Source organism: Typopeltis vanoorti, chromosome 14, assembly GCF_054136105.1.
Source record: "Typopeltis vanoorti isolate ZY-2024b chromosome 14, IOZ_Tvanoo_1.0, whole genome shotgun sequence".
NCBI lineage: Eukaryota > Metazoa > Arthropoda > Arachnida > Uropygi > Thelyphonidae > Typopeltis > Typopeltis vanoorti.
The window spans coordinates 18,762,595-18,786,788 of NC_143562.1; the positions used below are offsets into that span (position 1 = coordinate 18,762,595).

The 24,194-nt window shown below is 37.6% G+C and overlaps 1 protein-coding gene across 5 annotated transcripts in view; it reads left to right on the plus strand.

The window, feature by feature from the left end:
• slo (calcium-activated potassium channel slo) overlaps window positions 1-24,194 on the plus strand; it is an 880,402-nt gene that overhangs the window by 320,028 nt on the left and 536,180 nt on the right. For all 5 annotated transcript variants that reach the window (XM_090404400.1, XM_090404403.1, XM_090404399.1 and 2 more), the window contains one exon: window positions 15,671-15,747. In XM_090404400.1, the coding sequence (XP_090260526.1) occupies window positions 15,671-15,747 (77 nt within the window). The remainder of the gene's footprint in view (window positions 1-15,670; window positions 15,748-24,194) is intronic.

A 24,194-nucleotide genomic window follows, 5' to 3' on the forward strand; every position in this document is an offset into this window, starting at 1 on the left:
TCCCGAACACCCTGTATATATTTATTATTTTTTTTTTTTAAGGAAAGTTATTGACCTTTTTAGTTATCTTACACCAACTACTTAGGTGGCGCTTTTTGGAATTGTCAGTTAGTGTTTAATTTTGAGCTTAATGTACTGAAGATGCCTGCAACACACAGGTGAAAATTATACTATTAAATAATCTTTCTACGTGAGTTTTTTCCATTATTTATTTCGTATCGATACTTGCATCATGGATAGAGGACCTGAACCAAAAGCACACACCCATTAGCTCTAGGACCTTAACCAAAAGCACATATCCATTAGCACTATGACCATACCTGCTAAGGCACTAAGTCTCTTCAACATATTGAAGGAGAAAGCAGGGCACAATTATGACTAGGAATTCAGTGCTTCTTCCAGTTGGTTCATCAGATTGAAGCAGTGTTTTGTGCTGAAAATGTGTGGTGAATCTGCAAGTGCAGATGAGAAGGCTGCCAATGAGTTTGTGGAGAAATTGGATAAAATTATTACAGAGGAAAATTATTTGCTACAACAAATATTTAATATGGATGAGACCTGCCTGTTTTTGAAAAAATGCCCGAGCGGACATTCATCCAAAAAAAGCTAAAATCTATGCCTGGTTTCAAAGCTCTTAAAGACCGTATTAATTCTGTTAGAGGGTAATGAGGCTGGATATAAATTGAAACCATTTGTGATATGGCACAGTGAGAATCCATGAGCCTTAACATTAGGAAGCATACTCTTCCAGTTCATTATTGGAGCAATAAGAAATCGCGGATGACTCAAAAATTATTTGCAGATGCCTTAATCAGCTGTTATGGTGTGAAATAAAATGTAGAATTTAAAATTTTATTAATTCTGATAATGCTCCAGGTCATCCGTCTTATATTGGCAATCTTCACCAAGTTCAAGGTCATGTTTCTCCCTCCAAACACTACTTCATGATCCAACGATGGATCAGGGAGTTCTTGCAGTGTTTGAGGCTTATTATCTACAGAGAATTTTTCACAAGCCACTTCTTCTACTGAAGGAAATGACCAGACTCTCCTGCAATTCTGGAAAGCATTCAATATTTATCATGCTATTAAAAATATTGTCCGCGCGGTTAGCCTAGTGGCTTTGCGCTTCGCAACCATATGCCTGGGGAAGGAGTGTCCTAGGTTCGATTCCCGTCGGAGACGTGAGGAGCTGAAGGATCTTCCTCAGCCATAGCCAAGTTAGCCGGTCTTGGGCGCGGGCAGTAGGGTTTTTTCCGCCAGTTTATCTGGTGTTTTTCATCCCGCAAGCAGGCAAACTGGCCCCTGAACACACAGGGATACAGCCAAGAATACCTTGAGGCATAGGAGTGACCATTCTATCCTCGTATTTCGGTTACGAAATCCAAGCATGCTTGGAAGGTTGTGGGCCTTAAAGGCCTGTTAAAGCCATTGGGATAGATATTAAAAATATTGCTGTAGTTTGGGATGAAGTGATCTCTCAATGTATGGTGACATGGATAAAGACATTAAAATGGTTTGTGCATGATTTTGGAAGTTTTGCAAAAAATTAAGACCTTTGTAAATTGAGTGCAGAAATAGTGGACCTAACAAACAATCTGAATCTTGTAGTGAAAGATGGCGTTATAATTCAACTCATAGAAAGTGCTCCTGAAGAGTTAACCAACAAAGAATTGGTCGAACTGGAGGAACAACGTGTTGCAGAAGAGGAAGAACGAGAAAAGGAAGAGGAAAAAGAGAAACAAGAAGAGGTAGTTAAACAATTTACAGTGAAGGGTCTTGCAGAAATGTTCTCTGCAGTTAAAGATGTTCTCAAATGGCTGAAGACATGAACCCCAATGTTGAACGCTACTTATTAGTAGAAACAAAAGTACATGATGCGTTTGCTTGCTATAAACAAATTTATGATGAAAAGAAGAAGAGGAATAAGCAAAACAGATTGGACATTTTCATCACAAACACAAAGGTTACACCAGAAGAGCCACAGTTGGTTCTTTACATAGGGAAGGTAATTAAGATGTGATTGTGGAGGAAGATTTGGGTGATTATTATCCTGTTTTATAGTGGCAGTAACACACAGTAGAATTTTATAAGGTTTAAAAATTAAAATGAAAGTATACGTATCATGGTTAAGTCCCTAACCCCTATAACGCTGTTGATTTAATGTATTGACTTATGTCCGACCAACTTACATCCTGCTGGATGGAATGGATAACCCAACGTAAGTTGAGGGATGACTGTATAAGGCTGGTGATTATGACAAGCTTAGGAGACAGCTTGGAGATATAACATGGAATAAGAAGTCAAACTTAAGAAAATAAATGCTGCATGGGAACTGAAAAAGAAATACATAACAGCATCGATGTATGAATGTATTCCGAAGGACAAAAGGCTGAATATGGTAGGTGTAAAATGGATGAATGTGGAGCTTAAACATGAAATCTGGAAAAAGAAGGTACTTTGGAGGAAGTACAAGATGTATAATGGTAATACAGGTAACCCTCGTATAATGCGGTTTCGATATAACACAGTCTCCAAATTGTAGTATCCCTTGTTGAACGTGGTACTTATACAATGCGATTTCGATATAAGACGGTCTACAAACTGCAGTAACCCTTTATCTTTTCATATAGTTTTCAACGCCCGACTTAAAAATCAAATTTTATCTTTGTTAAATTTGTGTCTGCCCTTATTTCACATGTAGTTATGAGTATCAAATTTATATTAGGGGAAATACCCGCATGCATGTACGTCAATTGTTTGCCATATAAAGTGCTTATTGTTAAAGATTGTCTTCGTTTTCTGCCAGGAAAGCACATTAAAAATCATAAATCTGTTAATCTCAAGCTGAGCACTTTATTTTCTGGTGAGTTACATACAATATGTAATGCTTTTTTTTATGTAAAAAATTGATTTTAATAGTAATTGCCACCTATGATTGAAAACAAAATTAGTGAATTAATTGATGGAGAAATAGATTTAAATGAGGAGGAACTGGTACAATTAATAGATGACGTTCAACCAGGAAAGTTCTTTCGAAGATTCGGATTGCAATGAATTCGTTAAAGAATTCAGTTTAAAGATATTAGCAGAAGGATAGAACTTGGCAAGAAAGTTATTTTATGGATAATGATCTCTCAATGGAGCGCTCAGAAAAATTCACCAGACAGTTGGATATTTGTTTAGCTCTGTATTATGAACTTAATAAAAAATTGCAGCATAGTGGTAAGCAAGGTCTTATTATTGCCTTCTTGATAACTAAACCAACCGAAATATACAATGAGAATTATACTAATGATGTTCAAGAGATTTCAAGTGATGACGACGTCCGGCCATTCATAAATAAAGAACATCTACGAAATGTTAGTTTTGAAGAGAGAATGATGATTAAAATATACACTTAATTTTATTTTGCCTAAAACATTTATGTATTATGTGCAATGAAGTTTACGTACAATTTATCATTTTTTATAATTTTATACTATGTATTTGTTTCATAGTTTATATGTTTTCTTAACTTACATGAATTACTTGAATTAAATAAAAATATACTTTTGTTGATTATGTCGTTGTTTATTTAATCTTAAAAAAAAACATTTCTGAACCTAACCCTACTTTTTCTATGTGATCTGAGTCTCGCATAACACGATTTATATGATGCAGCATTTCTATGGAACCTATTATACGAGTGTTATCTGTAATGGGTTACATGAAGAGTATAAAGAACAAGCTAGGAGAGTGACTCAGTCAGTAAGGAAAACAAATTCACCTTTTATTGTCCATTTTGATAAGGTTTCACTGACCTGAATACATGGACTCATGAGCAAGCGCTCATGTCTTCTATATTTATATAGAAGGTAGAGATGACCTTGCTAATGCTTCTGCCTGGTATCTCCACTTTGGCCTGGCTTCCACTGAAGAGACATCAATAAAGGTTGAAACTAGTCTGGGTAGTGGCCCTTCCCTTAATGCATAACATTATACATATCTGCAAGGAGATGTGTTTTGCATTATGGGAGATACTGAGATAGGAGTGATGTTAGCTTGCTCCACCTTTCCAACGAGTTGTCTGGTGTTGTACCACCTTACCCCAGTCCTGAAGATACTTTCAGGCTCACACTTGGATAAAGGATTAAACTAAATTTATTATAGTCTAACCAAGTGAAAAATAAACTGTCACACATCACATGGTTCTAGAGCCTGCTTATCAGAACACTTCCCCAGGAGGCTCATTTCAAAGTTCACATTATTCCTGTACCTTTCATGTTCTCCTGATCTCACATCACCTGATGCCTTAATTTGGGGTAATGTTTGTTGAAGGAATGGTCCACCATGATCCGCATTCAAACCTCGAAGAACTGTATGATAAAATTACACAATATATCCAGCAGATGTCTCAACCCTTGTTCTCCATGAGAGAGAACCTTCCCATGCTCCATGATACCTGTCTTGAAAGACAAGGTGTTCCATATTGAGCACGTAATCTACTGTTGTTAATGCTTTATTTGACCAAGATTTCACTTATAGTTGTGGATGTACATATCATCATGTGTAAAAAAATTTTTTTTGTTAATAAACCCAATTTACTCCATAACATATATCATTGTAGTTATTTAGTACTGTTTTTTTTTTTTTTTTGTGCGTACTGCATTATATTTAAAGATGCCTAGAAATTATATTCTTGATTATCCAAGTATAAGCCAACAAAGCTTGCATGTGAAGTAATTTCATGACTTGGTTACTTGTACTAATGACTTAACATCAATAATGCATAGTATTATACATACGCTAATAGATGTGTGCTTTGCATTATGAGATACTAAGGCAATTTATATGAAGTCATTAGCCTCTATATACAAGTAGCCTAGTCGAGAGATACTTCACATGCAAACTTTGTTTGCTTACACTTGGATAAAGGATTAAACCAAGAATATAATTTCTTGGCATCTTTAAGTTAATTCATCAGGGTCTTTCATTCACATCAATGTAACATCTCAAGGAGCTTGAATACCGAAGAAATGGGAGAGGATGGATTGTTGGTAATGGAACAAAAAGTATATATGAGGAATTCATTAAACCTGATGTCAATAAGACAATAGGACTGGATATCATATTACTGCTTGTCTTAAGGGAATGTTCTAAGGAGTTAATGCAGCCTGGGCTTATCTGTCTAACAAGAGTTTTGCAACAGTGCAGTACGCAAAGGAGTGGAAAGAAAATAAAATTATTCCACTTCACAAAGATGGTTATAAGGTGATGTACAAATTATAGGCCAATCCCTATATCTGGAGTTGTGGTAAGGGTGTTGGAGAGGAGTGAGAGCTAGGATACAGAAGTGGATTGATACCAGTGGAATTCTTTGTGCTCAGCATGAGTTTGTTAAAGAGAGATCATGTCTTACCAGTTTACTTATATACTACACTAAGGTGGCAAATTCATTGGACAAGAGAGATCTATATACAGTGGTATATTTAGATTTTATTATTATCATTATTATTAACATCTGGCCTCCATGGAGTCAGAAAATCATCATGGGAGGCACACTATTGCCACAATGCTCATCGAACCATGTTTTAAACTGCTTCAATGTGTCTACATCCAGAACATGCTCAGGCAATTCATTACACTCTCCATGCAAAGAACCTACTCCTCACTCTTCTACTCACACCCTCCTTATACAGTTTCTAGTGATGACCTCTTGTTTAACCCCCCTTCTCCCATTCTATGAAAAATCTCTTCCATGTCAACCTGATAACAACCCCTGACTAGCTTATATGTCTCAATCATGTCCCCACTCTTCCTCCTATTCACGAGACTTTGCAACTTACATTCTCCCAATCTGTCTTTGTAGTCCACATTCCAAAGACCACTAATCACCTTTGTCAATCTTCTCTGTACCCTTTCCAACATATCCTCGTCACCATTAAAACCCAGCAGCCAGACGGGAACTTATGTGGAATTATAATACAGGTGATTATAATAGTCTTAGACGTCAACTTCGGGAAGTTTCATGGAGGGAGGAATTGGAAGGCTGGGATATCATTAGTGCATGGGAGATTGTGAAAGAATATTTGTTAGGAGCAATGGTAAGTTGTATACCACGAGTGAAGAAGAGGACACAATTTGGAGTAAAGTGGATGACAAACAATATTAAACAGGAATTGCATGCGAAAAAGAGGCTATGGAAGAGATATAAGGAGACAGGTGAAGAGAAGATGCATGAAGAATATAAGACACAGGCCAGAAGAGTGACTAGTGTGGTAAGGAAAGTGAAACTGGAATATGAGAGGAGATTGGCCCTAAGATTCAAAGAAAATCCTAGGGAATTTTTTAGCTATGTGGCCAGTAGGAGGAGAAATGACTGTGGAAGAATGATATTGTGGGATAAAAATGGGAATAGAGTGACTGATGTAGAGGACATAGTGGAATTGTTCGATGAACACTTTATTGGAGTATTTCATCCTAGAGGAGTCAGTTTTAATGCTAGAGGGATAGGGCTGGTTCAAGGTTTAGAAGTACAGGAGGAGAGTGTGTTTCAGATACTGAGTACTCTGGATGTCAGTAGAGCTGTGGGATTGGATGGTATTTCACCCCGAGTTTTGAGAGAATGTACTAGGGACTGACAGGGCCTTTAACATGGCTTTTCAATGAAAGTCTGGCTTTGGCAAAGGTGCCCAGGGAATGGAAGGAAGGTAAGATAGTGCCATTGCATAAGGGTGGTAACAGACTGGAAGTGTCTAATTATAGGCCAGTCTGTATGTCATCAGCAGTTGTTAAGATCTTGGAGAAAGTAGTGAGGGACCGTATACAGCATTGAGCAGATGAGGGTAATGTTATCTGTGAGAGTCAACATGGATTTGTGAAAAGGCGTTCTTGTTTTAGCAATATGCTAGCCTTTTATAATAAAGTTACAAGAACATTAGATGAGGGAAAGGCATATACTGCAATTTTCTTAGACTTAGCAAAGGCATTTGACAGGGTGCCACATGATAAGCTGATATTTAAGTTGCAGCACATGGGTCTGAATGTCAGATTGGTCAACTGGATTCAGGATTGGCTGCTGATAGGTATCAGAGAGTTGTGTATGGTGTTTCAAGGAGGCAGAGAGTTACAAGTGGGGTCCCACAGGGCTCAGTACTAGGACCTATATTGTTTAACCTTTATATCAATGACATTGCCAGTGGATTGCAAGGGGATATTCAGTTGTTTGCAGATGATGCGAAGCTAAGAAGGATTATTAGTAATAGTGCAGATGTGGTAGCCCTGCAAGAGGATTTAAATAAGCTAGATAGATGGGCAAATGAATGGGGTGTCAGTTTAATGCAGCCAAATGTAAGGTCTTGAGGTTTGGGAAACATCGATGGGATGCTGCATACTCTATGGGAGGAGTTATACTGGAGGAAGTAGGGGAGACAAGAGATCTTGGGGTGATGATTGATAGAAACCTGAAGTTTAGGGGACATATTGCAAAGGTGGTAAAGGTAACACAGAGGATTGCTGCAATTATGAGAAGGACACTGACCTGCAGAGATAAGAGGGTTATCATTCCGTTGTATAAGTCTCTGATCAGACCACACTTGGACTATTGTTCTCAGATTTGTTCCCCTGGATTTGAAGGGGATGAATGAATTAACTGTGGAAAGGATACAAAGACGGATGACAAAGATGGTTTCAGGACTGTACAAGGATAGTTATGAGGATTGGCTGAAGGAATGTGGACTGCAGAGTTTGGTGGATAGAAGAAGGAGAGGTGATATGATTAAGACTTTTGAACTGTTGAGAGGTGGTTACATAGTTGACACTGAGGAGTTCTTTCGCTTGGTTGAACAGCAGGAAGGAGTGATGACAAGAGGCCATTCCTGGAAGTTATGAAAGGAAACTGTGAGCAAGAGGGTAAGGAGTGGTTTCTTTACGTGGAGGGTGGTTGAACCGTAGAATGCATTGCCTGATGGAGTGGTGGGATGGAGCGAGAACGGTCAATGAGTTTAAAGAGTGGTATGATAGACTTTGTGTTTCTTAGGGGGGACCTCCCCTCGATGAGTCTTTTGACTCCATGGAGGCCTGAATAATAATAATAATAATAATAAAATCTGTGCACAGTAATCCATATGAGGCCTGATCAAGGCCTTATACAATGGAATCGTGACCTCTCTATTTCTGCATGTCTAGGTCATCAGCATCATTGCCATTATCTGATGTGATGTCTTCACAACTTGTGCAATGTGGCCCCTGAATTTGAGTCCTTGTCCACTATCACTCCTAGATCTCTTATTTCCTCTACTTCCTTTAAAGTTTTCCCACGAAATGTATACTTCACATCTCACCATAGCTTGCCAAATCTCTAAACCTTATACTTTGCAACATTGAACTGACAGTTCCACTTACCTGCTCATTCTCTTGTAGGGCCATAACATCTGCTTGACTCTGCATTGCTCTCCCAAATTTTGCATCATCTGCAAACAACTGCATATCATTAGTTAAACCCATTCTAATATCATTAACATACAAATTGAACAACAATGGCCCCAAAACTGACCCCTGCAGCACACCACTAGTAACCTTTCTCTTTTGGGATACCGCATCCCCATATACAACTTTCTGATACCTATCTGATAGCCAGTCACTGATCCAACTCAGAAGGCTGTTATCCAATCCCATTTGTTTCAATTTACTTAACAGCTTGTTGTGTGGCAGTCTATCAAAAGACTTTGCAAAATCTAAGTACACCACTGTATATGCATCTCCCCTGTCCAAGTATTTTTCACCTTTTTATAGTACATAACTAAGATAGTGAAACATGATCTTCCCTTAACAAACTCATGCTGATAACTACAGAGAATATTGCTGTTATCAACCTATTTCCATATCCTACTTCTTAAAAATCTCTCCAGGACTTTTACCACAACTCCAGATATATACAGACTTGCCTATAATTTGAAGTACAGCCTTATCACAACCTTTATGCAGTGGAACAATTTTATCCTCCTTCCACTCACTCCCTTGGAATCTGTGCTGTTGCAAGACTTTTATTAAACAGGCATGCCAATGCTGTTACCATTTCCCTGGAACATTCCCTTAAGATGCATAATGATATGTCATCAAAACCTATTGCCTTATTGATTCATAAGGCAATAGGATTTGCCTTATGAACCTCCTGCTCACTCACAATTAAGCAATCCTCTCCTATGTCCTCTACACTTAAATTCCTCATGATTCCACCCTGATCAGATGAAACACCCTTATAAATTGATCACTGAATAATTCAACGTCTTCTGTAGAAGTTACCATTCTACCATTTTCATCCATTAACTTCATCTTGCCATGATCATTCTTTCTTCTACTTGCCACATATCTAAAAGATCTGTAGGGTTTTTCTTTGCCTAATTTGCCAATTTCTGCTCATACCCTAATTTTGTTTTCCTTACTAACTGAGTCACTCTGCTGAATTGTTCTCTATACTCTTCATGTAACTGATTTTTACCATTATTCATCTTGTACTTCCTCCAAAGTACTCTCTTTTTCCCGATTTCATGCTTAAACTCCACATTCATCCATTTTACACCTACCTTATTCACTCTTTTGGCCTTTGGAATACATTCGCACATTGATGCTGTTATATATACAGGGTGTTCGGGATAAATTTGACAGTTTCGTAAGGAAAAAGAAAATCTTCTTTGTATCTATTAAATTTAATGAATTGACAAAACAACATTACAGGCAGAGTTAATTACAATACTATCAACAAGATTTACTCAAAATAACCACCATTAGCATCGATCACAGCTTCAATTCTGCTTCGGAACCTCGAACAAGCTGATGCTATAGTCTCCCTGGGAAGGGCCGCAAAAACTGTTTTAATTTTATCCATTAACTGGGCTTTTGTATTACTGGAAGTGCGATTGGTGTCTTTTTCAACTGCGCCCCATACAAAATAATCCATGGGGTTAAGGTCTGGGGAGTTTGGAGGCCAAACATTTGGACTGGTGAAGTCGTAGAAATTTTCAGACAACCATTTTTGACTTTTCCCAGAGGTGTGGCAAGGGGCCGAATCCTGCTGCCATACATACGGCCTACCATTGGCTACCCTTGTTATCCAGGGCTTGACTACAGTTAGCAACTCCACGAACAAAGCCCGAATTCCAATGCCAGGGTTCTTCAACACCTGTTCCTGCAGATTTGCGAGGAATTCTGCTGTACGAACGCAATCAGATCGTCTGCTAGGGATCTTTCTTCTTGCTACATCCTCGTAGTCAACATTGCAAGTCTGTAGTTCATGCCTGATTGTTTTTACTGTATTCAGGGAGCATTGGGCAGCAGTCGTAATATCCTTATTTTGATGGCGGGCACGAATCATCATGATACAAGTTATTCTCTTCCATGATTCAGGTGGGTTCCAGCTATCCATCCTTTCTGACATCTTGTATATGAATGAAGAAGGGTCCAAACTTTTAAATGAAGAGAAGTGTGTGTTAATACATGTAACTTACGGAAAAATATAATTAATTATAAATATGTCAAATTTATCCCGAACACCCTGTATATCTTTGTCAGTTCCCATGCAGCATTTATTTCCTTACTGCTCAACTCCTCTTTCCATGTTATAGCTCCAAGCTGTCTTCCAATCACAACACAAGTAATTACTTCATGATCACTTTCACCAACTGGTGGAAAGTGTGAAACCCCCTCTAACAATTACATCCTCTGATTAAATGATGAGATCTAGAACTATTGATCCTCGCATGCCACAGAACTCGAGAAATTCATTTTGCTTATTCCCAAATGCTTCTCTTCGTTACAATCTATACCACCACAATTGAAATCACCCATAATAATTACCCTTCCTTTGTTCACTAATCCAAGTTGTTTATATATTTCTTCATCACCATCTTCCACATTCCCAGGCCTATAGCAAATCCAGCTAGATATGTCTTCCTCTCAACCTCCACATTACACCACACTGCCTCGTAACCATTGAGGCAGTGTGGTGTACACACATTCCTTGTTCCTTTTGTATTCCCGTTCTCTCTTCCTCTCTCACAATGCCCATCACATCAATGTTTCCACTGCCAAGCACTTCTGTCTCTTTAGCAACACTTTCTCCAGCACTATTTTCCCTTTTCATGTCTACCTTGTGTGGACTTAATTCCCCTGCTATCATCAGCAGCACTCACCCTCCCTTCTTGCCCTTTCTATTCTCATGGAAAATACTGTATCCTTCCATTTCTATTCCCTCTACGATATCATCTTCATTCAACCATGTTTCACTTATGCCAATGATTTTGATGCGAATAAACTCAATCACTGAAACCATTTCATCCCCTTTATTTCTGATACTTCTGGCATTTGTAAACAAACACAGCAGTTCATATTTAGGTCTATAGCAGGTCTTATCCAATCCATCTGTTGCTTGTGTTTTCCCCACTGCACCTGCCCAGTCACCTTTATCACCGCTTACCACATATATCTGCTCAGTCTCAACTTCTCCACCCACATCTCAATATACTCCATCTTCATACACACATTCACTGACGTTTTCAACATCCACTCTCCCTGTGCCATGTCTCCCTGTCCACCCGAGCTGCCCCCATTTCTTTGTTCCTCTTGTAGTCCTGTTCTCTCTCTCTTCCTCTCTCACATTACTACTGTTTCCACTGCCAAGCACTTCTGTCTCTTCAGTACCACTCTCCTGATTTTTCCCTTCATCTCTTTCTTCTGATCTCTGGCACATATCACACACTATACTTTCATCCAGCAACACTTTCTCCAGTACACTCACTCCAAAGCCATTTAAATGCAACCCATTATGCTCATATAATTTCATTCTTCCCTCAAATGCATGCCAGACATCCACAAACTCCACTTCCTTCTCCTCACACAGCTCCACTAGCGTACCATTTAGGATTTTGGCCCTCCTTTGCAACTCATCATCATACCTGGACAACACACTGACAACCTTTCCTACTACACCGTTATCTTTCACCCTTCTCAGTAGTCCTCACATCCTTCTTATGTCCACTTAGATCATTCATCCCTACAATCACAACTAACTTTCTTACTCATTTCTTCCTCATGTCCAACATCTTAATTATTGTACTCACTCTTCTACCTGGATAGCAGACCTTATGGACTCTCTCAGTAACTAGCCCTCTAATTATGGAGTCTCCATACTGCTATCCTGGAATCACTGGTCACTTCTTTTACTCTTTTTATTTTAATTCTGTTCTCTTGCACACTTTCATTAGTTTCCACTAGACATCTACCATCGCTCTACATATTCTCGATTTCATTTTTCATTTCCAATACTTGTTTAAATCTTGCATTCCAACAATTTCGCTCTCGCTACCTCTCGTTCTGCCACACTTTACTTCCGTTTCCTCATTCATACTTTCTTTCACTCCCTTATTACTAACTTTCACTTCTACATCTTCATTCTCTCACTCCTTCAGATTCTCCAGCTTTCGTTTCATTTCAGTTTTTCGTAACTTTCACTTCTACATCCTTGCATTCTTTCACTCTGTCAGTTTCTCTAGCTTTCATTTCATTTTCGTTTCTTTCTTGTATACTATCTATCTTTTCAGTCAGTTTTGCATTCTTTGTATTGTGGTCCAATAATATATCGTACTTCCAACAAATCCATAATTTCTCTCATTTCTCTTTCATTCTCTCTCTTTCTCTCTCCACAAAGACATCTGCTACACTCTTCCATGCATACATATTGCACTCATGACATTGAATCAGTTTCAAAAAGTCTATGTCGCTAATGCTACTCGACTTTTGCGGCGCTCTCCTAGTAGCACCAGTTGTCACTCGTGTGGTTGATCTCGTGATCGCTATTGTGTGATATTTAAAAAGGCAATTTAGACTATATAAATCTGGTAGAATTGACACCAATAATCACTCAGACACACTTCATTATCAAAAATAAATAATGAAACCCTAAAATTTATGAAACGCTGCCAATTTTTATTCAAAATAGCACTTATCTTTCCAGAGCTACATCGAAAGTCTCATTAACAACAACTGAAACTTTCTTTTTATTGGAATCTCTTGATCATGCTGCAGGTCACCTTTCTCCTTAAATTCCCTCCACAGTTGTTTCTTTTTTTGCAGCTCAAGCTTAATGGTGTTATTCATCCATTTAACCCCTACTTGATTTACTATTCGTACTCTAGGTATAGAGTCAGTCATTACCACCTGCAAATGCTCCATGACCACTTCCCATGCACTATCAACATCCAGCTTTTGCAGTTTTACATGCCAAGGCACTGAACCAAGCAATCTCTTAAGCTTTTCATATTTACTAACACGGTAATTCCACATGTACCCTGTCTTAATCAAAAATTTCACACATTTAGCCACCTCCCAGGTCAGTACCTTATGATCACTTTCATGCTTATGATCATTTTAATGAATATGACCAATGAACATGGTCATATTCATTACAGTCAAGTTCTCAGATGCTATTACTAGGTCAAGCACTCTCGAACCCCTAGTATTTTCCATTACATGCTGTGTCAGATAGCTATCCCTTAATAACTACATAAAATCCAGTTCCTTCCTCACATGTGTCCTCTCCTCCTTCCAATCAATGTTACCATAGTTGAAATCTCCCATAATAATTACCCTCCTTCCACTCATTTCTTCTGTTTGCTTATGCATACTATCTTCACCATCTATTCCATCACCTGGTCTATAGCAGCACCCAACTGTATATTTTGTTCTGCTAGTTTCAATCTCACACCAAATAGCCTCAAATGTGCTCTTTTCTCTATCCTGCAGTTCCACTTCTATTCTCCTTGGCTGTAGCTCATCTGCTATCATCAATAACAAACCTCCCCCCATTTTATTTTCCCTGTCTCTCCTGAACACACCATACCCCTCACATTCAATCCTACTAGCTGTGTCGTCTTCTGTCAGCCATGTTTACTAATGCCAATAACCTATGGCCCAGGAAGCCCCAACCAAGGCCAAAAATTCTTCCTTCTTGTTGCTAACACTCCTGGCATTAGTATACCTGAAATGCAGAGGTCCATTTGTCCCACCCCTGTCTTGATGCGTTATACTAACTATCCCATTCTGATCTCTTGTCCTTCGTATGAGCTCAGGCACATTATATACATCCTTACACTCAACTGCCTCACTGATGCCTGTATAACCTCTTCCCCCCCCCCTTAATGGTTCTAGTTTCCCTGATTTTGCACATCCACTTTCACTTCATTCAGCAACACTTTTTCCAGTCTCCACACACCAAATCCATTCAGATGCAAGCCATCCATCTTGTACAAATCCTTTTGCCCATCAAACTCACTCCACATGTCCACAAACTCCACACCACATATTCTGCATAACCTGCGCATAGAGTCTTTTGCAATTATGGCCCTCCTTCTAAACTCTTCTCTGTCATACTGCAGCAACAGACTTACTATCCTAACTCTCTCGCTCTTTTCTTTTGCTACTTCAAATAATATCTTCAAGTCCTCTCATAGCAATTTTATCTCCTTTCAAATCATTTGTTCCTGCCACGACTATCATTTCTTTCACCCTCTGCTTTTGCCCTTTAATACTCTCACATACATCCTTAATTTTCGCACCCGGTAAGTACAATTTCGTCAAACTCTCATCTAATACACCTCTTATTAACAACTCACCATACAACACTCATTCCTTCATTTTTCTTACACTCCCAATGGTACTCTTGTTTTTCTTTTCACACACTTGCTTCTTTCTGTTAGCTGATGCGCTCGATTGCAAAGAGTTTTGCAATCGCTCCAGCTGTCGCTTCGCCCTATGTATTACTCCGCGCAACCATGCGATCTCACTCATTGCAACTAATTCCTCATTTTTCTCATCATTCAAACCATTCTCTCTCTCTCTCTCTCTCTCTCTGTATAATTATTTTCATTCTCTCTTTCATCTCCGCTCTCAATGCTATCTGGTACAACATCGCAATTACCTATCAAACCACTATTTTCTGTTACATTCTGGCTTTCTTCTATGACAACAATCTCACAACCTGACACATGCTTCAAATTCTCACTTTCCTTACACTTTTGGCACACTCTCCCATCACTATCTAACCAAACTCCAGTCTCTTTTGGGAAAGCATACATCCCACAAACATTGCATTGTACAAACTCCCTTACGTTAAAATTTTTGAACAAAGATGGCGATGATTTGGTCGCCATTGTCTTCCTTCTCATTGGCGCCGTGTGCTACACTATCTGTCATATCTTCAAAATACTGATTTAAATAATGCGGAAATCACACCAAAAATCACACAGACACATCAAGCTACCAAAAATAAACAATACTACATTAAGATTTAAGCAATATTGCAAATTTTTCTCAAAATAACACATCTTTTCGGGAGCTCTCTGCAAACACTACACACTTTTGAAGCCTCTATTGTAGTTTGATGTAGTTATCCATAAGTAATTTTCATAAAACTACAAGTTAGTGAAGAAGGTTCACATTGAGTATCACATTACCGTAATGTGTTTCCTTAAATTTATTCTGTCATGAAGACAGTTCCTTAATATTTTCTAAATCAATTTATTGTACAGCATTGCATTTTTGTGAGTTGGTTTAATTATATGGTATATATTATATACGGATAGATTGTACAAGAGTTATATAATGCTGTAATAAGGGGAATTTTTTCCATTCTATAGAGCATGGTATTACTGTAAAAACTGCCACGAAGATGTAAAAGATGAAAAACTCATTAAAAAGTGCAAGTGTAAAAATCGTAAGTTAGTTTACTATTTATTTTCATAAGTTAAGTCTTCAGAAATTAGAAGTTATTATAAGTGAGAAAATTTAAAGAATAATATAAAGTACAACAAAGAACTAGAGAAAAATGAATTTTATTTTATCCTAAATACTGCTAATTAAATAATCATCTTATCCTAGAAAAATAATATGATTAACTTTGCATTTTTTCTATAAAAACTTTATGTTTATTTCTATAATGATTTTTTTTAATTTATTGGTATTATAATAATTAAAATAATCCCACTATTTAATTTGTGTTTCTGTGTATGCTAAGTAACTTAAATACTATTCAACATAAAGGAAAATCTACAGAAAAATAAATCTAGGAAAAATAAAAGATAAAATAAATACATCTATATCCTTCATCGCTCATTCAATAATGACAATGGCCTATGGTTTAAAATCCCTGGATTCAGATCCTGTCTAGGAGAGGATGAACCATTGTAAAGACTTTACACCTGTAGGTGAGTTAACCAGTCTCACATGGACGTGATAGATTTTTCCTCCTGGAAGCTCAGGTTTTTCATCTGAAAAATATACAAATATACAAAATATACAAACTGGCCATCAAATATGTGTAGTTAACAGATGCAATACCCTGGCCTCGTAGCTTTAATTGCTTTGACTATAATCCGAACCAAATCCAACAGAATATGTTATGCCATCCTTGTCTGAATGATAGCTTCATTGTTAGATATTACTGAAGATAGGAAAATTAACAAAATAACTTTATACCTTATCACAATATCACACTTTTTTTTTTATTTTTAATAATGCCTTTATCAGTGATAAAATTTGCCATACTAGAACTAGAAGCATGTCACATCATACATAAGCAGTAAAGTGCATTGCATGCTTATAAACACCCTGTTGTTTACTGCTGGTCATCTTCAAGATATTAGGGCAACAAAAGCTGACATAAATGATAGCCTCAGGCACTTCATTATTATTATTATGTTCTTAATCCCCATGAAGTCACAAGACTCATCATGGGAGGTCAACATTAGTCAATACAAAGTCTATTGTCCTTCTTATTTATCCTCTTTTCATATAGGCCTCTTCCCCTTAACTTTACAGATCTGTCTATTTTTAGCCAATGTCTACCATCTCATGTCGAATCTTTGTTGATCATCCCTCCATCTTGTTCTTTGACGAACTTTCCTCCTCTTGGTATCAACTCATTGCTTGAGTTTGTCCACTTTTTGTCTGACAGTTTACTAATATGGCCAGCCCATCTCCATATACAGGCTTTATAACACTTCATAATATCTTCTGTTCCAGTCATCTCTCTACTTCTAGTATTTCTCATTCTATCCCATTTTTTTTTTTTATGTGGAGCATTCTTCTTTCCAAGTCTCTTTGGGCCACAAGCAACCTGTCTTTCTGTTTTTCAGTTGTCGCCCATGTCTCACTTCCATTGGTAAACACTGGAATAATGCATATATTAGAGCTTTCTTTTTAGGCAGGCATATAGGTAAATCTCTATGGCGGACAAATCATCGCTGTCTTTATTCAAAAATTTTAACGTAAGGGAGTTTGTACAGCGCAATGTCTGTGGGATGTATGCTTTCCTGAAAGAGACTGGAGTTTGGTTAGATAGTGGTGGGAGAGTGTGCCTAAAGTGTAAGGAAAGTGAGAATTTGAAGCATGTTGTTGTGAGATTGTTGTCATAGAAGAAAGCCAGAATGTAACAGAAAATAGTGGTTTGATAGGTAATTGCGATGTTGTACCAGATAGCATTGAGAGGATATGAAAGAGAGAATGAAAATAATTATACAGAGAGAGAGAGAGAGAGAATGGTTTGAATGATGAAAAAAATGAGGAATTAGTTGCAATGAGTGAGATCACACGGTTGCGCGGAATAATACGTAGGGTGAAGCGACAGCTGGACCGATTGCAAAACTCTTTGCAATCGAGCGCATCAGCTAACAGAAACAAGAAGTTAATAATAATAATAACAAGCAATCTTTATACAACCAAAAAGTTCAGGGAGTGGTACAATAGACTTTGTACAACATTAGTTGTACAAAGTCTATTGTACCCACCATTACTATCATTTCTTCTACATTTTCACCTTCTTCAACACTCTCTATTGTTCTGCCAGGTAAGCACTCCTCTGGCACTGTATTCTGCACACCCTGAATCATCGAATCTCCATACATGATACTCTGATCAGATTCATTCATCCTTCTCTCACTGGCATTCCTGACGCTTTGTGTGCCTGCAATCTCTCTATGTCCTTTCTCTCCCACTTCCCCCTCATCTCCTTAATTTCTTGCTTCCACACTCTCTCAACGTTCTCCAATTTCCTCTCTTTCCCTGTCTCTCCCATTCTCTTGCCTTCCCCTCTCCCTTGTTTTCTGATACCCTTCTACTCTTGTTCTTCTTCTTATACTAGGCAGCCTCCTGATATCTTCATTCACCCTCTTTAACTCAGTCTTCATTCCTTCTATCTCCTTTCTCAGTAGTTCTGTTTCACTCTCCACACATCCTGCTTAATTGACACACACACACACACACACACACACACACAGTCATGGCCATCAGACAAACCATCTCCCTTTCCCACACTGCACAAGGTCAAACCATATGTACATCTATCACTTTCTCCTCACCCTCCACCATACCACTGGCATTCACTTATTTCTAAAGTACTATCTCTGCTGCTGCTAAATCCTGAGATTGAAATACTTATTGTTTCCCAGTGCTTTCTAGTGCCTACATTTCTTGTACACATACACATTCTCATCACTCATCTGCCACATTTTTAAACAACAGGATGTATGCTTGCCACATAGTTAGAAACTTATGAAATCATCATTAATAACATTGCCTTTAAATGGTGATGGGCTGCATGACAATGTGTTAGAACTGGAGACTGCCATGTTGAATGTGATCGACAGAATTGAATATGTTACCAAGACAATAAAATCCTAACAAAAGAACCAAACAATCATACAAAAAATCATCTAGTTCAATTAAAAATTAAAAACCAGTATGGTAATGGAATAAGCACGATAGTATCCTTCCTTACTACTAATATTTACCTTTTTTATCAACTCACATCAACTGACTGCATATGTCTTCAGTCGATGTGAGTTGATAAAAAAGGTAAATATTGACTTAGACTGCTAAAAAAGTGTTTGTCTCTGTGTATCATCAGAGGATAATTTTCAATTTTCAATTTTTTTTTTTTTTTTTGTGAATCCTACCTGCGAAAGGCTGTAAACCTATAGTATATTGTTAGTATCATTGGGTGGGTTATAGGTTAGATCAATGTTTCCCAAACTGTAAGGGGGTCCACAGGATAGTTTATTTTCATTAAACTTTATTTTATCATGTTGCTCACACCTGTTGTTCACAGCTGGCCTAATTGATATGTTCATATTCTTCCAAATATATCCATTTATAAGTATTACATTGTCATAAATGACACATTTAGTGTTTTAAAATTGTAATTTATTACTTCAACTTTATGATATGTAAAATATAAAAAATTTCCATTTTGGACTTTATGAGGGCTGCGGTGAATTAACATTCGTTACAGGGGTCTGTGACATCAAAAAAGGCTGGGAAACATTAGGTTAGATAATCTAGCTACCATTCTCTAGAAGCTTGACAGGAAACTTCAATGCCAATTTAGATCTTAGGTAAGCAGGGTTGGTGAACTTTCATCAAGCAAGCATCAGTGGGACTCAAAACTCCCAACCTACTGGAGAGTGGAAGCACTATCTGCTTTGCCAACACCAGTTGGAAATACATTATTATTAATATTATTAAATGGTTATCTCCAGGGAGTCAGAAGAATCGTTGTGGGAGACCTGAACTATTTCTTTATCAGCAATAAGGGAGAAAAAATTGTTTTACTGATGGAGTTTATTTGCCAAAAATTGTTGAAATAAGTGAAGCATGGTTAGACAAAGATGATATCCCAACAGGAATACAAATGGAAGGATACAACATTTTTCATAAGGATAAAAAGAACAAGAAGGGAGATGGAATGCCACTGATGATGATGATAGCAGGGGAATTATGTCCACATAAGGTAGAGATACAAGAGAAATACAGTGGCCATGATTTTGAGGCAGCATGTTGCAAGGCAGAAATTGATAGGAAGTGATATTTAGTCGAATGTTGCTATAGCTCAGAAATGTGGAGAGTGGTAATGAAGAAATATATAAGCAACTTGGGTTAGTGAACAAAGCAAATGTGACAATGGGTGATTTTGATTATGGTAATAGAGATTGGAATGAAGAGATAACATTTGGGAATAAGGAAAATTAATTTCCTGAGTTCTTGAGAGCAGAGGCGGAAATAAATATCCAAAGAATGAATCCTATTTTGATCCTTACACAATTATTCCAGAGTGAAACAAACATTTTTTGTAAATATATTTCTTTTCTACTGAAACAACTTGGGATTCTCTTTAGCTCGCTTTGCTAATTTCTTTTCAAAATCTGCTTTTGCTTTTCTTACCACGGCCTGTGCTTTGTACTGTTTGTGTGCCTTTAGATCACCTTTCTCCTTAAATTCCCTCCACAATTGTTTCTTCTTTTTTTGTTGTTAAAGCTTAATTGTGTTATTCATCCATTTAACTCCCACTTGATTTAATCTCCGGACTCTAGGTATGCAGTCAGCCATTCAAACACTCCTTTACCACTTCCCATGCACTATCAACATCCAGCCCTTGCAGTTTTATATGCCATGACACTGATCCAAGCAATCTCCTAAGCTTGTCCCTAAGCTTGTCATACTTACGGGCCCGGTAATTCCATATGTACCCTGTCTTAATTGAAAATTCCACATTTAGCCATCTCCCAGGTCAAGATCTTATGATCACTCTCGCCAATTGGTGGCAACATGGTTATATTCATTACAGTCAAATTCTCAGATGCAATTACCAGGTCAAGCATTCTTGATCCCCTAGTATATTCCATTACATGCTGTCTCAGGTGGTTATCTCTTAGTAACTGCATAAAATCTATTTCCTTCCTACCATGTGTCCTCTCCTCCTTCCAATCAATGTTACCATAGTTGACATCCCCCATAATAATTACCTCTCCTCCACTCATTGAGTCTATTTGCGTGTGCATACTATCTCCATCATCTATTCCATCGCCTGGTTCATAGCAGCACCCAACTGTATATTTTGTTCTGCTGGCCTCAAGCTCACACCATATAGCCTCAAATGTGCTATTTTTGCTATCCTGCAGTTGAACTTCTATTCTCTTTGGCCAGCTCATCAGCTATCATCAATAACACTCCTTCCCCCCACACTTCTGAACACACTCTATCTTTCTTTCCCATCAACTATATCGTCTTCTGTTAGCCATGTCTCACTAATGCAGGAAGAGCCAACCAAGGAAAAATTACTCCTCCTTGTTCTTAATACTCCTGGCATTAGTATACCTAAAGTGCAAAAGTCCCCTAGTCTCACCCCTATCTTGACACCTTATACTAACTATCCCATTCTGGTTTGTTGTCCTTCGTACTAACTCAGGCATATTACACACATTCTTACACTCAGCTGCCTCAATGATGTCTGCATATGAGATGCTAAGTAAGCTTGATGTCAACAAAGTAATAGTATCTGACCTATCACCACATGTCTTAAAGGAATGTGTCAAGGAGTTAGCATAAACTTGGCTTACCTTTTAACAAGAGTTTTGCAATAGCACAAGTTCCAGTATAGAAGAAGCAAGGTGAAATTGTTCAACTACACAAAGATAGTGATAAGGCTAAGGCTATAAATTATAGACCAATCTATATATCCGGAGTTGTGGTTAAGGTGTTGGAGAGATTGGTGATAGCTAGTATACAGAAGTGGGTTGATAACAGCACTATTCTTTGTGATTGTCAGCATGGGTTTGTTTTACGAATTTATGTGCTATAACAAGGTGACGAATGTGTTGGACAAGGGATATGCACAGTGGCATATACTTTGATTTTGCAAAGGCTTTTGATAGATTGTCACAAAAGTTGGTAATTAAATTGGAGCAGATGGGATTAGATGCTAGATTAGTGAGTTGGAAAGGTGACTTGCTGTCAGATAGGTATCAGCAAGTGTGTATGTGGATGCACTATCCCAAAAGAGGAAAGTTACTAGTAGTGTGCCACAGGGGCACACTACTAGGCCATTGTTGTTTAACTTGTATATTACTCATATTGGGATGGGTTTAACTGGAGATATATAACTTTTTGCAAATCATGCAAAATTGGAGAGAACAGTGAGGAATCAAGCAGATGTTATTGCCTTTCAGAAAACTTGAATAGATTGTATGAGTGGACAAGTGAGTGATAATTATCACTTAATGCTGCAAAGCATATGGTTCTGAAATTTGGTAGCAACAATGGGATGCAAAGTATACACTTCATGGGGAAATTTTGAAGGAGGTCGAGGAGACAAGATTTTTAGGGGAGGGGGATGGACAATGACTTAAAGTTCAGGGATCATATTGCACTAGTTGCGAAGTCATCACATCAGATTATGGCAATGATGCAGAGGATCTTAACATCCAGAAATAAAGAGATTATGTTCTTTTCACTACTCCTAAGAAACTAATTCCTCTGTAATTTGATACTTCTTTTTGGAGCATTGTAATGGAATTATCTTACCCTCTTTCCACTCCTTTAAACTTTATCATATCTGAGACTTAGATTAAATAGGCATTTCCAGTTCTCTTGCACATTCTGCACATGGGCCAATATGCCATTTAGCTACAGTATTCACATTAAAATTGTTTGAAATGCTGAACATTTGCTGTTTATCTACTTCATTTCTCATGTGAGTCTCTGTCACATCAGGAAGTTCAAAATTTCCATCTTGTTGATACTCTTTTGTAAATTGATCACTTAGTACCTCAGCTATTTCTTCTCCTTCTGTTACTTTCCTGTCATTGGCACTGATTAAAGTTATTCTTCCATATTATTACATATTATTATTCCTCTTGTTATGTAGTCAGTGCTCCAGAAAACAACTTAAATCTACTAGCCACAGAAAATTTTTACTGATCCAAAGTATTGGTGGTCTACTTTATATAAAAATTTTATAGAATGATGTTTTAAAAATCTAAATGTTATGAAGACAAATAATAAAATTCAGGAAAACAACAAGAAAGTAAGTAGCACTCACTGTGGAGTCAGACTCTTGTTTTACAATATACTCACATAGATGAACCCATCTTTGATATGTCTTTGTAAGGTAATTTATTTTTAAAATAACACTATTAAAAGGCCTTTTCATTATATAAAATATTCAATTATTTAATTACACTAAGCTTATTCATGTTATGAGCTGTGCAAATAAACTTAGGACAACACTATATTACAGTTGTGAACCTGTTTAATGGTTAAAGGTGTTAGAGAAATAAGATGTATAGATTATTATTATTATTATTATTAACTGGGTATCTCCCTCATCATCATGTTGTTTAATGAAATTGACAATGTAGACTAGATAATAGCTATAAATATTTAATTATTACTTCCTATATTTCGCCAAAGTTAAATCAGCATCTTCAGGGATACCGGCATTAAACATGTGCACACAGGCAGACTTCTCTAACAAAGATGGAACAAGAGAGATTCAGGAGACCAAAAGTCCTATAATTAGGCACCTATTGGCTTTGGTTGGGTGTTCTTGGCCATTGGACCGACTATCTGCCGATGAGTGCTTCCTATATTAGGGGCAGTTTGATACAACTATATTTAAAACTTGAGCTTTTTCTTGGTTTTATTCGTTGACCAAATATTAGTAAATGATATGCACAAATTGTCAACAACTTTAACCAGATATTCTGTCTGGCTTCTTCAGGACAAGTCTAACTGTACACACTAACGTTTGCTAGTAAAAAAGAAGAATGGAGTAACACAGTCAAATAAATTAAAACTGACGCGTAACATCATAAGCATGGAATGTGGTGGCTCAGACATTGTTTATTGAGCGTATTATATAGTTTTTAGCGAAATGAAATTCTTGTAAGCTGAGTGAATTTATTAGGCTATTCCAGATGTCTTTCAGAATTATTCCTTGATTTTTGTTTACATTTTCTCCAGAGTGGAGTAAAACCATGGCTTCTTTGAAGTTTCGACATCAAAAATCTTCTTCTATATAAGGCATGGAGCTGTTATCCCAATCAATGGTGTGGTTAGAGATCGAGAAGTGATGGGCTAATCCTGAAGTATCTGTTCTGTTTTTGTTCGCGTCCCCTATATGTTCTTTTTTTAGAATTTACAGGGCATGATATTTGGAGTGTCCATAGTGGTGGATATGGATGTAATCATGGGGTTTTGATATATGGATGTTGGCTGTCCTGTCTGTTTGTTTATAATATGAAAGGTTGTAGCTGCAGGGTACCTGGTATATTCCAGGTAAATCCAGAGGTTGTAGCTGGCCTTTGAAGGGGGGGGGGAAGGGCTGCT